The sequence below is a fragment of the Furipterus horrens genome, unplaced genomic scaffold, assembly GCF_987537825.1.
Source record: "Furipterus horrens unplaced genomic scaffold, mFurHor1.1.pri manual_scaffold_7, whole genome shotgun sequence".
Classification (NCBI taxonomy): Eukaryota; Metazoa; Chordata; class Mammalia; order Chiroptera; family Furipteridae; genus Furipterus; species Furipterus horrens.
The window spans coordinates 57,934,859-57,951,607 of record NW_028327177.1 but is presented as its reverse complement, the minus strand read 5'-3'; the positions used below and the strand labels follow the sequence as shown (position 1 = coordinate 57,951,607).

At 41.0% G+C, this 16,749-nt stretch overlaps 1 protein-coding gene across 6 annotated transcripts in view; it reads left to right on the top strand.

Annotated features, from left to right (window-relative positions):
* Positions 1 to 11,225, top strand: part of STAU2 (staufen double-stranded RNA binding protein 2) — a 390,312-nt gene extending 379,087 nt beyond the window's left edge. For all 6 annotated transcript variants that reach the window (XM_090283733.1, XM_090283736.1, XM_090283732.1 and 3 more), the window contains 2 exons: positions 8,925 to 9,013; positions 10,128 to 11,225. In XM_090283733.1, coding sequence (XP_090139859.1) covers positions 8,925 to 9,013; positions 10,128 to 10,221 — 183 coding nt within the window. In that variant the 3' untranslated portion in view covers positions 10,222 to 11,225. The remainder of the gene's footprint in view (positions 1 to 8,924; positions 9,014 to 10,127) is intronic.
* Positions 11,226 to 16,749: the final 5,524 nt, after the last annotated feature.

Here is a 16,749-nt window from a genome sequence, read left to right as displayed (position 1 = left end):
AGGAAAAGTGTATTAGTTTTATCTTGCTGCTATAACACAACACTATGTATTATCTTAAAATTCTGTAGGTCAGAAGTCAGACAGAGGAGGGATCTCACTGGACTAAAATCAGGGTGTCAGCTATTCTTTGGGCGTGTGTGTGTGAACTGATCTTCTTGCCTTTCCCAGCTTCTAGAGGCCACCACATTTCATGGTGCTGTTTCCCTTCCTCCATCTTGAAAATGAGCAACCTTGCATTTCTTTGACCATTTTTTCCCGGCCACATTTTTCTGACTAAAGCCAGGAGAGATTCTCTGATTTTAAGGTGTGATTAGATTGAATCCAAGATACTCTTCATCTCAGTGCTCATACCTCAGTCCCCTCTCCATGTGAGGAAGCCTGCTTTGATGCTGGGGATTAGGACATGGTTGCCCTGGGGGCAATATCTTGCCAACTGCAGACTTGTGCTTGCTTTGTATCAATGCCATGTCAAAAATGCCATTACAAAGGGGACTTTTTGTTGAATTCAAAGTAATTAAATGGAGGACAACACAGGAATTTTAAAAGGAATGATGTTGGTAAACAGAAAGATCATAGTTGGAGGAAGACATGGCAGCATGGAGGCCACTGCTCAAGTTTATTCTGAATATCCTGGAAGCATTTCTTGGCACAGTTGATCCTACAGTAAATTCGACTCTTATCATTGTCAAGGCTGACAGCTACATGGATTATCCAACCTAAGAGCCTGACCGAGAAATAAAGGTGATGGCTAAGTCTGTAGTTCAAGTGTCCAATTTTGTATAAATTCCCCACATTCTAGAATCAAAATTCCTGTTCTTTGCTTTAGCAGACTGCCTAAACCCTATGTGTCTGCTGACCTCCTCCCTTTTTTCCACAATGAGTAGCCATCAGCTTTGCAGGCTGGCAGCCTTTTGTTCCAACAGTGAGCCATTTATAGAGCACCAATTTTATGGAAAGTGCCTGAACCAATAGGATTATGGAAGCATGAATGGAACTTGTGGGCTATAATGAAATTAATAGAAAGCTGATAGCAAGTGGTTTCATTGAAGTTCAGTATAATCTTGTTTTCATTTTATTTTTAAAGTAAATGAAATCATTAGTTGTCTATTCATTTATGGCCAAAGCGAATGGAGATTCTGGGTGTGGGATGTTGCACACTTGGGTTTAAGATCATTCAAGATGTTCCTCATTAAGAAACCCAGATTTACCTCCTTCCCACGACTCCCCAAGACTAGTTCACGCTGATCACACAGCAAATTGTCCCTGCTGAAGTGGAGCGGCAGACAGTATCTTGTTATCTATTTTTCCTTTAGTGATAAACAATGCAGAACTTCTTCCTTCATTAGGCTTTCCATATGTCTCCCAAAATGAGGGCTATTTAATTTTCCCCTCATGAAGTGTCCTTATTTAATATTAGGTAGCATATTTACAATATGTTCTTAATTTTTTAAGCACCTGGAATCTAGCAAGTAACAATTTATTCAGTCTGTGCAGTATATACACAGGGATTTTGTTGATCTTACCATTCTCTGGACAGACTTGGCAGTACCAAGTGGAACATTTTTGTTGACTGTTAAATTTTAGTATTTGTCCACAAAAGTCACTCCATTGTACATTGTTCTTTGAAATGGTTGTTAATTGGGTCTTGCTAAATGAAAAGTGGCTATTTCAGGTGTCACTGCATAATTCTGTTGTTGTGGGCATTTTGCTGTAGTAAAGGGAAGCAAAATTCCAGCTTATTCCATGGAAATTTTTAATCTGTAAGGTGTCTTTTTGGGAAAGCAGTGGATGATGAATTGGAGCTGAGGGTGTGGCTGTGACAAGATGGGGGAGGAAGCAGCTGGGCAAGTGGTCTATTATTACCTACCTGTAAGAGCAGGCACCTGGTGTGCAGCCTCTGCCCAGCATCACTTTCCTAAACACATTGGGCTTCTCACTCACTATAAATCATAGCCAAACTCATCATTCGCTTTCTCTGTCCATTTCACCTTTGCAATCCTCTCACTTTGAACCCTGCATCCCACAACTCCAGCCAAACCCTGAAGCTTGTTTCTCCCTCCTGCCAGCAAACCCAGGACAGTGATAGATGAAAACTTTTCCTAGAACAATAGAGGGAGGAAGTAGGCAAATCAAGGGAGTGAGAGACTGGGTACTCTCAGGAGGTTAAGAAATAGAGAATCATGTTCTTGGGTAATTCTAAGTGACAAAATAATTACTGTAACAATTTAGTTTTAGCCCAAACTGCAAGTGTTACCAAAGTGCTGAACTAAGCCTCAGAAGTCAATACAGGGTCTACAAGAAGGCTGGAGGCTGGAAACTGACTGTGTGATCCCACAAATTAATAAATTCCTTTCCTAAAAAATGAAGATAATAGTAGGAGCTTACTTCAAGTAGTTATTGTGGGAAATAAATAATAGAATGAGTCTTGGAAGAGGTGTAGTAAGACTGATTTTGCAATCATGATATTGAAAGGAGCTACGCTGAAATTGCGCAGGCTGAATGTGAGCAGTGTTTCAGTTTGGATGAAATAAAGTGGTGTGATCAAGAATGTGGGCTGGGTTCAAACCTCTGCTTGCCACTTACTAGCTGTGTGACCTTGAAGAAATTGCTGGATTCCTGGTGGGTAGGCTAACCCAGCGGGCTGGGCTATGCTAACATCTGAGCTCACCAGATAAAGTGCCCAGTCTCACGACTGTGGCACAGTGTGATTGATGTTCATGAAATGGTAGCTCTTACTGTTTACAGAGAAGATAAATTATCTTCGTTGCCTTTTGTAAATTAACAAGAAGTCTTCTCATATTTATAAGCTATTGTAGTCAGAGTTATCAAAAAGACGTGGGTTAAATTATCTCATCCAACAGATAAAAGAATGTTATTTGGAAACCTTTAAGCATACCTGTGGAGGGAAGCAGCCACACAGGAATTTTGAAAATCCATCTGTGGCATCGAGTGAAAGAGCACACCACCATTCTAGCCTGAAGGACATTCTTTGAGTGATGACAGGCATTTTGACAGTGCCCAGGGACCTGCCTGACATGTTGATAAAATCATCCAGGAGGTTTTGCAAGATCTGAAACATTGGGCCTGCTACCTCAGACCTGGCTTTTATCTCATATGTGCATCTCCTTTTGGATGGAAGAGAGCAGGTGTCACTGGGTCTTGGACTTGGTGAAGCAAGAAATTTGGTTCCTGGTGTTCAGGCAACCCTGGGAACTAAATATTCCAAAAGCAACTCGTGAAGATGGTCTACCATTAGCCTATACATGATTTTTTTTTAAGTTTTAAAAAATTTTGGTTTTGGTTGTTGTTTTGGCCTTTTTTGGAATAGATCAGGACCAAGAAGCCCTGGGGCACTCAAGGATCTCATTCAGCAATATCACACTGCACATTTAAATTTTCAGGCACTGAATAGCCTTCTGTGATAATCCATTTGGAGAGAAATTGATAAAAATCTGCATTCTTGCCAACAATTCACGTATTAATAGGTCAGAACAAAATAGTTTTTTGCTTGTTCAAAGCTGTTGAATATACAAAGAACTCTGACTCCATTTGCCTTCTGCATGACGTTATGCTATCTAGAAAGTTCTGGCATGGATTGCTCTTTGGAGTTCAACCGTGAGTTGTCTGGCTCTTCACTCCTCACACGTGCATATGAGGTGAGACTGAATTGTTCAGGTTCATGTAACAAGCCCATAGGAATGTCCACATCTACAGGACTATTTTTAGCATAGTTGCCTGAGAAGGCCACCCAGCCACCTCCACATTTCAGAACCTAAAAAGACCTCATAAGTCAACTAAATATGAGTCAAATCTCTGCAAATATTTTTTCGGGGGAGGGGAATTGTCCAAATCTAGGTCTTTTGAGAGGGAATTAATTTTCAAAAGGAACTTCACACAACACCACGTCTACTGATCAGGATGGACAAATTCAAAAGAAGGCAGGGCCATAAAATGACAATATGCTCAAATGATCCACACAATGGTTCTGAGATGTAATTCCAGAAGTTCCCAGAGAAACAGATACCCCCACACTGCTGGTATGCCCACAGCCTCACTGAGGGCAGGGAGGCCAGTCTTTAAAATATGCATGCTCTTTGACATAGAAATTCAGTTTCTAGGAACTTGTCATAAGGATATTATTGAGATGGTACACAAAGATTTAACTGTTAGGAAGCTTGGTGCTGTGTTAATAATAGCTTAAAAATTGGAAGTGGCCTGAAGGTCCAACAGTAGGGATTGGCTAAATGTAGAAGGGCACATGCAGCTAGTGGATACTGTGCGGTCATGGAAAGTGATGCTACTGAAATGTTTCTGTTGCTATGGAGAACTGCTCATGTCCACTGAAAAGGGCAGGTTATCCAACAGCATTCAGATATAATCTGGGATACAGTGTGTCCATATGGAAAGAGGATAGAAAAGGATTTGGAAAAGCAGACACCAACTTGTGAATGGTGGCTGAGAATTGTGAATATTTTCACATATTTTTTTCTTTTGCTTGTCTAAATATTATGATTTTTCTGTAATGAAAACTATTTATAATAAAAAGATAAAAGGAAACATGAGAGATGGGGAAAAGAATCCTCATATCCTTAAAGAGGAATTATGGTATACCTATATACTTTGTTTGAGTTGCTGTAACCAAGTACCACAAACTGAATGGTTTCATCAACAGAAATTTATTGTCTCACAATTCTAGAGGCTGAAAATCCAAGATCAAGGTGTTGGCAGTGTTGGTTCCTTCTGAGGTTGAGAGTACGAATCTGCTTTAGGCCTCTATCCAGCTTCTGGTGGTTTACTGGCAATCTTTGTTGCTCTTTGGCTTCTGCCACATCACTCTAGCCTTCACCTTCCTCTTCACATGCTATTCTCGCTGTGTCCAAATTTCCCATTTCTTAAGGGATGTTGGTCACATTGGATCAGGGCCCACCCTACCCTATGACTTCACGTTAATTGATTATATCTGCAATGACACTATTTCCAAATAAGGCCACATTCTGAGGTATAGGGGGTTAGGACTTCAACATATGAATTGGGAGGAAGACACAGTTCAACCTGTAACAGTGCCCCAATGAGATAGCCACACTGCTCCCATCCAGCTGATGTTTGTGCCTACCTGCCACCACCACCTTTGCCAGCTTCCGTGTAGAATAAGTGTGAACCAAGATCAGGAGTGCTAAGGAGGCAGGGCACTGACATCCCTGTGGACTCCAGGTTCAAAGAGATAGATCATGGTGAAAACAGAGATCCTGAGCATGGCCCTTCCCTTTCTCTGCATCCCCAGGCCAAGACTGCAGACCCTTGTGGACATTCAGATCAGCACATTTGAACTAGGGAGACCAGTACAGAGATCTAAAAGGAAGCGCAGTCTAAAGAAAATGAAGAGGACATACTCTTATTTTGGGTTGGATATGAGTTGTGATTTAAAAATAGAAAGATCAAGAGAGGAGGGAGAAAAAATATTATAAATATTATGCAAAAATCTGCACACAGCTATTTTATATCAGTTTCATTCATAAACACCAAAAACTTGGAAACAACCAAGATGACCCTCACTAGGTAAATGAATAAACAAACCGTGGTACATTCATATAATGAAATGTTATTCAGAAATTAAAAACAAATGAGGTATCGAGCCATAAAAAGACATGGAAGAACATTAAATGCATATTGCTAAGTGAAAGAAGTCAATCTGAAAAGACTACATACTGTATATTCCAACAGTATGACATTCTGGAAAAGGCAACTATAGAGACTGTTAAAAAATCAGTAGTTAAGTTTAAGGAGGAAGAAAGTGGGGCATAAGGAGGAGTGATGAATAGGTGGGACACAGGAAGTTAGGGCAGTGAAACCATTCTGTATAACACTGTAGTAGTGGACACATGACATTATGCATTTTTCAAAACCCATAGACTGTACAACACAAAGCGTAAGCTCTAATGTCAACTGTGGGCTTTAGTTAATGATAATGTATCAGTATTGGCTCATCACTTGTAACAACCATATGGTGCTAATGCAGGATGTTAATAATAGGTGACGCTGTGTTAGGATGGAGGAAGGGTATGTGGGAACTCTGTACTCCCTCTCCCATTTTTCTGTAAACTTAAAACTGCTCTCAGGACTTCCGGCCAAGATGGAGGCTTAGACAGACATGCTCAGTCTCCTTCTACAACTAGAGAGGAATACAACTACTTCAAAACAAAAGATAACTAGAAATTCCAGAAAATAAAGCTACACAGAAGCCCAACGTATGAAGTTATAAACCAGCGGCGCCCTTTGGGCAAGTAAGAAGAGCAAAAGGGAGCGGTGCTGTTTGCGGTAGCACCACGGACAGCGGCAGGGAGAGCAATCTCAGCTGCAGTCTAACCCCGGCAGCTTGTGACCCCAACGCTGGGAAAAGCAACCACCGCGTCACCTCGAACGGTGAGACCCAGAGGGCGGGAGGACGGATCCCGGTCTCCTAGTGGAATAACTGCAGGAATCCATCTTGGACCCCCGCCCCCACACAAAGGGCCACAGCGCTGCAAAATAGGTTGCGGATCGCCGCTGGTCACTGGGTTGTGACGAGTACACAGGCACTGCCCCCTATAGCTGGCCCAAGAAAACAAAACACATCTGTCAAAATGAGGCAGACAACTATAGAAATCCCTGTGGCGCAGCTCACCAGGCAACAGATGAAGAATCTGACCGATGAACAAATAAGAAACCTGTCAGAGGCTCAGTTCAGGGCCATTGTTATCAGGTGGCTTACAGAATTAACAAAAGATCTGGAAAAAGATGAGAAAAAATTGAAAAACACTCATACTGAAAAGAACAAAACCTCATACGAGACAGATGGTGAGGAAATAAAATCCAGAGTTCAAATCAACAAACCAGAACATAGAGAAGGAACAAACAGTCAAACAGTGCAGAGAGAGGAAACGGGAAGCAAGGAAAATGATGAGAGGATCAGAAACCTCTGGGACAGCTATAAGAGATCCAACATACGGGTGATCGGATTGCCAGAGGGTGAAGAAGAAGAACTAGAAATTGAAAAATTAAGTGAAAATATAATAAAGCAGAACTTCCCAAACTTGGGGAAGGAAATAGATTTACAGGTCCAGGAAGCACAGAGAGTTCCAAAACAACTGGACCCAGGGAGAACCACTCCAAGACACATTATAATCAAAATGTCAAAAGTTAAAGATAAAGAGAGAATCTTAAAAGCAGCAAGAGAGAAGAAAAGAATCATGTACAAAGGGGTCCCAATTAGACTATCAGCTGACTTCTCAAGGGAGACCCTGCAGGCAAGAAGGGACTGGCAAGAAATATTCAAAGGAATGAAAATCCAAAACCTACAACCATGAATACTTTATCCAGCGAAGCTGTCATTCAGAATAGAAGGGCAGGGAAAGTGCTTCCCGGACAAAATAAAACTGAAAGAGTTCATTAGATCCAAACCACTGTTATATGAGATGTTAAAAGGACTGGTTTAGAAAAAGGAGGATCAAAACTATGAACACTAAAATGAAAACTGCATCACAAGAAACAACAACAGAAGCTAGGGAATTGAAACAAAGGAAAACTAAATAGGCAATGAGAGTGGAAAAAGAACTATAGGTATGGGGAGCATATTGGGGGGAAGTCAGAAGGGAAGGGGAAGGGGGAGAGGGAGGGAGATGGTATAGGAATTAAGTAACATCGTAGGAGGGAATGGAATAGATAGAGAGGTTGAGAAGAACTATATGCACAACCAATGGACAAGGACTAAAAGGGGGGGACAAGGTGAGGGAGGGGGGCCACCGGGTGGAGGGGAGCAGAGGGAAGGGAAATTGGAACAAATGTAACACTGTAATCAATAAAACACATTAAAAAAAAAACTGCTCTCAGAAAAATAGTGTCTATTAACTATTAACTTAAAAACTAAAAAGTATATTATGAATAAGGACATGTAAAAGTTACCCAAAATGGGCCCTTGGCAGATAAAACTTTGTGCAATTCTAAGAGTTAGCTCTTTTTCAAGGCAGTTGAGAAGATACAGATGACCAAAGGGTGACCCAGCAGGATCTCCCAGATTCTAACACCCCTGGCTTCTCACACCTATCTCAAAACCCTTCTGATGGAGCTTAAAAGTGGTGGGGTGTGGGGGAGGGAAAGAAGAACCAAATTCTTATTTAAAGAAATAACAGTTTAAAACATGCACAGGAGTATCAACAAGTTATGTAGATCTTATCAGCATCACATTTTTGGTGCCTCCCAGCTATCCAGCAAGGCTCCACCAGCCTGTCAACATCCTTCAGCGTCCCACGCATCTCGGGCATATCAACACCTTGGGAGGCTCTGCCATGGCTAGGCCTGCCTCCCCAGGGCCCCAGGAGGAGGGAGAAAATTCAGGATCCCATCACACCATCCCCTGTGTATGTATGAGCATCTTCATTTCTCTGCTCACATTCCATGACTAGGTTGGGGCCCACTGTCTATAAAATTAAACAATACCTTTATGCTAATTTTGGAAAGAGTACCCAAGTTGAAAAAGTCTGATATTCTCACATCTAAAGGAAGAGAATATATAGTTTCAGTAGAGTGAGGAGAAATTATGCAAAGTCATCATCAAAATATGTTACGTTTATAGAAGTGTTTCTACAATACATTTGCAGATAAAACATTGTGATATTACAAAACTACAGATAAGGGATAAGTCACGAGACTTGAGATTCCTCTTGCCACCTCCCCTACCACACAGCAGAAAGAAAGCTCTCATAGTATATACATTGCTCTGTGATAATCCAGGCTTTCAAATATAATATTGCTAAGTGATGGCAAAAAACCATTTATTTAGACTAATGAAAATGATAGTTTTTACTAAATATCTCATCTTTAACAATTTCCTGTTTATCACAGGAAAGTCAGTGAATGGATCTCCTTGTTTGTGTTTGTTCTCATTTTAGGCAGCTTTAAGTGCCTTGAAACAATTTTCTGAGCAAGGACTGGATCCAATGGAAGGAACAATGAATATTGAAAAAGGTTCTCTTGAAAAGTGAGTAATTCTTCTGTTGTATTCTTACATTTATAATTTTGTCACTGTATAAAAAATGAAATATAGATCATAATAAGGTAAACCCTCAAGAAACTAATATCTATACCTTATAAAATTATTCATAATACAACTAAATGTAAATAAATAATAAACAGTATATACGGTCATATCATTTCCTACAGTATGACTATGAAAGTTTTAATCTTCTAATTGATCATTATTTCTTCATTTTAATGCCTTTGTTGGAAATATTTATGTGTTTCATTGATCGTAGAGACTTGCAAAACTAACAAAATTTTGTGTTCACACTGTTGAGCATTCTCTGGCTAAACCATTTTCTGGGTTGAAAATTTTGACTCACATTCCTGCTAAGTTGTGGGCACAGCAGAGAGAAAGAAAAAGAAGTTGAGAGGTGACTCTCCCTCCCCTCGGCTGTATTTGGTTTTGTATATTGTTGTACGAAACACAAATGCACATTGCCACAAAAGTGTGTCTCCTGGGGGCTTCAAAGGCAAAAAATGAAGCTCTAATAAGTATTTCTAAAATCCAGCTCATAGCTTTTTTAACGATATTAAACATAAGGTCTTATCTGAGACTGAATTTTAGGTCTCTCCAGAGACCAAATTTACAGTAAAGAAATTGAACGCAATTATATTTACATAGTAGAATCCAAAGCAGTGGAATTCAGAGCAGTAATAATAGCAGGTGAGATTTTAGAACACACACAGGAGGTAAGATTTTTAGAAAGAAAAAAATACATATATAATCCAGAACATAAAAACCAGATATGCTGACCCTACAGTTAAAGAAACACACCCCCAAACCAGCCTTTTGTCATTGATATATAAAAGGTGAGACTGTGAGAAGAAAACATTTGGTAAACAGACATGGCATTTTAAGTTGTCTATAGATTGACAACCATTTATAAGCTAATTTAATCAAAACCATTTCCACATGATCTCATCAGTAGACTATCTGAACATAAATATTGTTGTTTCACTTTAAAATGTCACTTTGGTGGTGACCTTTGAATCCTCTGTGCCATCTGCTAATAAACATGTCGAAGATGTGCAACCCTGGACCCTCAGCTCTTGTTAATGTATTAATCTTCCAGACAAGGCCAGCATCTGGGAGAGAAAGCGGACAATAACCAGACACACCCAGGCTCCGCCGCTCAGGACTGCAAGAAATCAAAGTCCGGCATCTAGCAGCTCCCAGAACCACGCTGCCACCGCATCCTTATAAACCTGTCAGCATGCATGAGGGTGTCTGTGTTCAAGGAAATGAATGACTAATACTATTACTTGAGTCTTATGTGAAGACAACACTATTCTAACACAAGAGATAATATACATAGTACTGTTTATTCAACTGGGGAAAAATAAAACTTGGCACATTTCCTTTGGAACTTGAGATCAGATCATAACTCACTTGTCCAGAGGCAGCAGAAATCTGATCCTGCTACTGGAGCTTAAAATAACAATTAAAGAGAAGTGTTAGAAACAGAGGTAAAGCTTTTAAATGATCAATAGAGAAATTGGGTTTGGTTCCATTGTTATGATTGTTTCGTTGTGGCACTTGTGTTCAGTTATATTCTCTCTCGTTTTAAATAATGCTTGACGATTCAAAAATTAACCAATGATGTGCTGTGGAATGTGATGGTCGTTGTCTTCATATAGAGTCCTACAGTTTCTCTTTTTATGCAGATATTTGTAATCTTCATTCTATATAAATATGAATAACTTTAAGGCACACTACTCATGTATGCAAACAAACATGGTTTAAATCAGGTCAGATATTTAATTAAAACTATGAAATAATGTTAGGAACAATTAGTTTCAATATACTCCAGGAATTTAAACAACAAATCACTTGTGCGTTTTGAGCTCTGTAATACTCTCAGCCACCAAAGAGGCGTCTTGCCTCTACATACCATTTCTCTAGGTCCCACGTCCTGTGGTGGAAATAGCACTCACCCCCATTTGTGTCTTGTAGCCACTCACTGTTTGCATCAAGAGTGTTTTTAATAACTGCCTCTGGACTTGGGACAGTGAGGAGGATCAACATAAATGGTGTCCCTGGCGGGGAAAGGAGAGCCTGTTGGAGGAGCCGTCAAAGTCTTGCCAGCTTGTAGCCTGCCACGCTCGGGACCAGCATGTTGGAATCCAGCGTGTAGCAAATGCAGTAAAAATTTGGTCGGTTTCTGTGTGAAGTGTGGTTACTGTCGTTCTTTCATTCCCTTAAGACTCACCTCGGTGAAACCCATCTCAAAGGCCACCACCCAGCCTAGTCGTCCTGCTCAACCAGTGACATTAGAGGACGTCCCTGTCACTAGCTGTATGTATCTGCGAAACTGCAGAGCCACCTCCCGGGTGACTCGGAGCTGGGTTCCTGACCAGCTCACGTCATCTCATTGTTCAGGCTTTCTCCTTATTGATTTGCAGACATTGCGAAATGAGAAAACACTATATGGTCTAACTGCTCTACCCAACATGACAATAGGAATATAATTATGTACGGTTTCACAAGCAAAACCACCACAAATCGATCTGGCTGACTCACACGCGACAGAAGAATAAACAAACAGCAACGTAAGGAAGTAACTCCAAGGTTGTTTTTAATGATTCCCATGTGGGGAAGTTCACCAGTTTTGGGAGGGCTGGTGCTCTTGGAGGAAATAGATTTGGTTACACAAAGCTTGTGCCTTGTGGAAATAACAGCATGTTTGTAAAGTTGGGGTTCACAAAACTGAGCCAGGTTGAAGTGCACATCCTAAGCACAAGGGTTCAGAGTGCCCTAATTCATTCCCTTGGGGGACAAGCATTTTCTTCTCTTAGGCCCTCAGGTGGGCAGGGAACAGACCTGTAGACAGCATCACTTCAGGCAGGGTCATTAAAGTGGATCTTCAGTTTACCAAAAGCAGTAAGCATAGACCAGCTTCCACAGCTTATGGTCCAGGCAACACCAGTGCAGCCCGAACAGGGCTGTGGAAGAACAGTGAGCACAGGGAACAAACAGAGTTAATCAGTTCACACAGCCCAAGTATCTGAAGCATTTAACTCTGAGCTAAATGACATGAGTCATTCTCAAAGCTGATGGATCCCTAAGAGAGTGGTGGGGGTGGGGGTGGGGGGCAGGGAATTAAATTTGCAAAGGATCTTGGGTTTAAAGACAGGATATTTATTCCAAATCCCATCCCATCCACCTACTTGAAGAGTCTAGGAAGGCCTTCCCATATTTCCTGGGAACAGCAGCCCTTTCTGGAACCCTGGGTTCTTTTTGGGCTGAATTAGCAATGCAAATGACAGGTGGCCTGCAGTCCCTCCTAGGGACCTGCAGTGATGCTCTGTTCCAAAGTGCAATGTTATATATCATTAGAAGGGAAACCATTAAGTAGATTTATTAAAAGAATGTTTCTTTGGCACAGGGAGATCTTTTTGATGAAAAATGGAACTCATTATTCTTTAAAGGACACAGGTTGACTTATCTCCTTTATCAATTACAGTGTCTGCTTTCAGCTTTCTCAATCAGCACTGGGCTTTGTAGTCACTTCCTAGTGCTGGGGCCAATGTGTTTTAGGAAAGGGTTGGTGTTTTCACATTTTAATTGGAAATGTAACATTGCACTTTGCGACGCTGACCATCCCTTTCCAGGACAGTTTGCCAAAGAACAGTGGTGAGACACCACTGATCAGTCTGTGACAAGGACATCCCTCCCCTTTCCTGGAGTGACCTCTCTGAGTTGTCCTGGTCCTTCTCCACAGCAAACATTCTCAACAGTGGGTTTTGGGATTTTTTTTTTTTTTTTGACAACTTCAACCAATTTTCTGCACCACAAAATAAAAATAGATTAATGAGAAACTTAAATTATTATACAGAGGTTTTCAGGACTCCTACTGACCTTGGAAATGTGGTCCAGTCCAATTGATATGTATTTAAATTCTACTGGAAGTGAATTATTACTGCACCTGCCCAGAGTGTGTCCTGTACCTTTTAATTTCCAAAAGCCATTTGTTATCATATGACCAAGAGTGGTAGAAAACCTAACAGTTCTGCACACAGAGCTGAGAAGTCACTAAAGACAAAATCATATGTGACTTTGTCTTTGAGTTTCCCCTAACCTACCCCACCATGATATATAGGTACCTGATACATGTATAAATGATATATTGAATAAATGGACAAATGAACAATCTACCAAAGGGATAGAAAAACTTGTGGGAGAAATAAATTTTAAGTCTCACTACTTACATGACACAGAGATAGCCACTCATGATAATATATGGCATTACTGTTGAACCTTTAACCCCATGGGGACTGTGGCATTTCTTAATCAAAAGTATGGCAAGCCCCCCAAAAAACTAATTTCAGAGGACTCTGGACCTATGCCAGCTCACTATCCTGCCCCCCATCTTCCCATTCCTGCATTTATATCCCTTCCCTAGGCAGCAGATTTAATTCCAATCCCACCCCCAGAAACATTCTTGTATTTCCACAATCATAGATGCATGTCTTCATGAGGAGGGATAATATCTGGTTCAAAGCAAAGACTTCCTTAGACTCAGTCAAACCCAGGCATCTATTTCTGTCAGATACCACTCAAGTTCTATCTTACCTTGCCAAGACTAATTTAAACTTACGTCGTTAGGGAAGCCTTCCTCTTAGGTTCTAACTTCTTATCTAAAAGCTCTCTTGACTGAATCCCTAACGCACTCTGATGTATGCTGGGAATGCAGAAAATAAATAGACAACTGAAACTACTTCCCCCTATAGAACCCACATTTTAGTTAGAGGAAAAGACAGACAAGGAAATGAGTGCAGAGAACTGAGCGTTTTGAGTTCAAAACCACTTCATTGTAGCTTGTTCACCTGCTTATCTCTCTGTCATCACTATTTGTGCCCTCACTCATCTTACAATGCTCAATGCTTTTGAGGTGGGGGGGGCACTGTGCTATATTCTGGGGACAGTTTCAAGAAGCCACCATCTGTTTTCACTCTAGTAGTCTATTTTATCTTACCTCCACACATCCCAAATGTCCACTGACTAACCCCATGCCCAGCCCCCGTTATACATAAGAAAAGCTCTTTAAGCTAACCTACACTCAGGAGGCTGGTCAAGCGAACCTGTTCCTCATTGTAACTCCTGGCTCAGGAACAGTGCCCACCTTAAAATGGTAAGTATTCAATAAGTGTTTGTTGACTGGATGAATTACTTTTAAAACCCTGCCATGATGGATTTGCCAATCTAACTAGTTCAGGGGTGACCTGGGCACATGGATAAAGAAGTCTAGCCTGTTAGATGAAGCCACCTGTCTGGAAATAAACTTCCAGTTCTAGTTCTGTTCATGTGTAGTTAAAATCTACTTCTTCCCAGAGTATCATTTAACATCTTCAGATTTCAACTTTTCACCCCAAAAAGGAAGGATAAGAATATGCAGAAGTATATGGTCAATTTTTTAAGTGTACAAATTGTGAATATAAATATAAAATTTCAATCTAAGTTAGTGGGTATTAGGAAAGAGCCACGGTTTAGGATTCAAAAGTCTAGAGATGTGGTGCAGACACAGATGTGAACTTGGCAAGAGATTTAGCCTTCCTAGGCCTCAGTTTCCACACCTAGAAAATGATTTGCAGCTCTAAATTTATGGTATTACCATTAGTACCTCTATTATTAATAGTATGCCTGTATTCAAATTATGTCTTTAATATGAACATTTGAAAAATCAAATATCTGCAAGGAAAAAACCACTTTTGTCAATTAGGAGTCTTTTGGTTGAGAGTTATAAAAACCTGTTTAAAGCAGCAATGGAAGATTTATTATAAAGCTACCGGGGTGTTTCCCAGAACCCAAGGGCAGAAGTGCATAAATGCACTGGAGCCAGGAAGTTCAAGGCTTTGGGGAAACCAGGAAGCTCTCTTTCTGTATTACTCTCAATTCCTCTCTTCCCTCTGAACATGTGAATCATTTCTCTCTTTATATCAGCTCCTGCCTCACAAGTACACATATCAGAGAACATAGCTACCAACAGAACCCAAGTTTACAGCCACCTGAAGAAACACTGAACCACTCTTTTGATTTTATTCCCAAAGTCATAGAAAGGAACCCCTGGTTGGCCCACCTTGGGCCAGGTATTCACTGTTGACCCACATTGTGCAAATATGGCAGCCCTGACACTACCCTTGTGGAACAGGGCAGGGTAGTCACCAGAAGAGATTATCACTGTGTTGGAAGATGACCCAATAATATCTGCCTCAACTACTTCCCAGGGGGCAAGGCTTATTATAATCATGTGCTGTTCTTACTTTTAGCATAAACAGTGAGGCTTATTAAATAACAGAGTAACAGTCTCCCAAATGTCACAGATTGCTCTCAGGTTTGTGAAGGCTGTACTATTTTGTTTGGTTTTGTTTAATCCTTTTAGTCTTTAGTTTCAAGGGTCTGATGAACCACAAAGCTATCCTGAATGAGTCATAAAGCTACCTAGGAGAAAAATAAACACTTCTAAAATTAGTATATTATTAAAAGCTTCCTTTTCTTCAGCACAAATAATAAGAAATTTAAGCCAAACAGTTGCCATTCATCCTCACTGATTTCTGTAGAACCAGAAGACCAAAGGCCACTTCCCTGCTTTTGTTATCCTGAGCGGATTTTAACTGTAAGGAAATTTCTGTTTCTTTCAACTGAGGCAGGTAGAGATGGAGGCAATCTGGGTCTAATTTTTTTCCAAACTTCATTCCTAAGTTTTCAAAGGAGCCCAAAGAAGGGAAGAGACTTGATTATTTAAATAGTAGGAGGAAGCGGACAATAGAAAGAACCTGAAATTTGGATTCAAAAGTAAAGTGGATGAGGAAGCCAAGCTGCATTAGAGAAGAATGAGGAAATGGGGAGTTGTGGAGAAAGACTCAGTGTTCTCTGAACGTCAATCTTTAAATGAGCAGTAAAAATCTTATGTTTCCTCTTCAGCCTTGCCCTAAATCTTCTACTTGGGTAGTCATTTTTCAGAAAGGTGTTTGGCCACTGGTCTTCCTCATCGTGTGAGTGCAAGGGAAGGAGCTTGATCCATCTTCATGAAAGCCTTGGGGTGTACCAACGTTGAAGGCATAAGCTGAGAGAGAGGAGCTCCAGTTGAGATGGAGTGGAAGTGGCAAAAAAAGTGTGGCCAGGGGAGGATGGGGTGGTCAAGGTGTCAGCTGCCACAGTGAGGGAGCAAGTGAGCAAGAAACGATAGGAAAGAAGCCCATAAGATCTAGCATCAGGAGGTCATGGATAAGCTTTGTCAGACCTTTTCAGGAAGGAGAATGGGAAGGGCATAAGGAGGGGCAGCCTGACTTTTTTTAGGGGCTAGATGGCTCCTCAGCAAAGTCCAAGGTCATTGTCTTCTAGAGATATTACCCACTATACACTAGATGTAAGAACTATCATGTGGCACAACTTTCTCAAGAAGAATCTAGTAATGCATATCCAAATGTTTAGTGAGGAAAGGATTCTGCTGTCAGTGATCACTGCCCACTCCCGCAGAGATGGAGGGCTGCTTGGGTGCTGTCAATGCAGTTGACAGTGCCAAGGGACCCTGAGTCTCAGTCAGCTCAGCTCTCCAGTGACCTGTGACCAGGGAGTGTGTTGGCTGCCTCTGAAGATGGAGAAACTGCAGATGGCCATTGGGCGCCTGCCTATAGGTGCTCCACAGATGTGGTCCTAGTAGGAAGTTCCTTCCCACCTTGTCAGTAAGTTGGCCC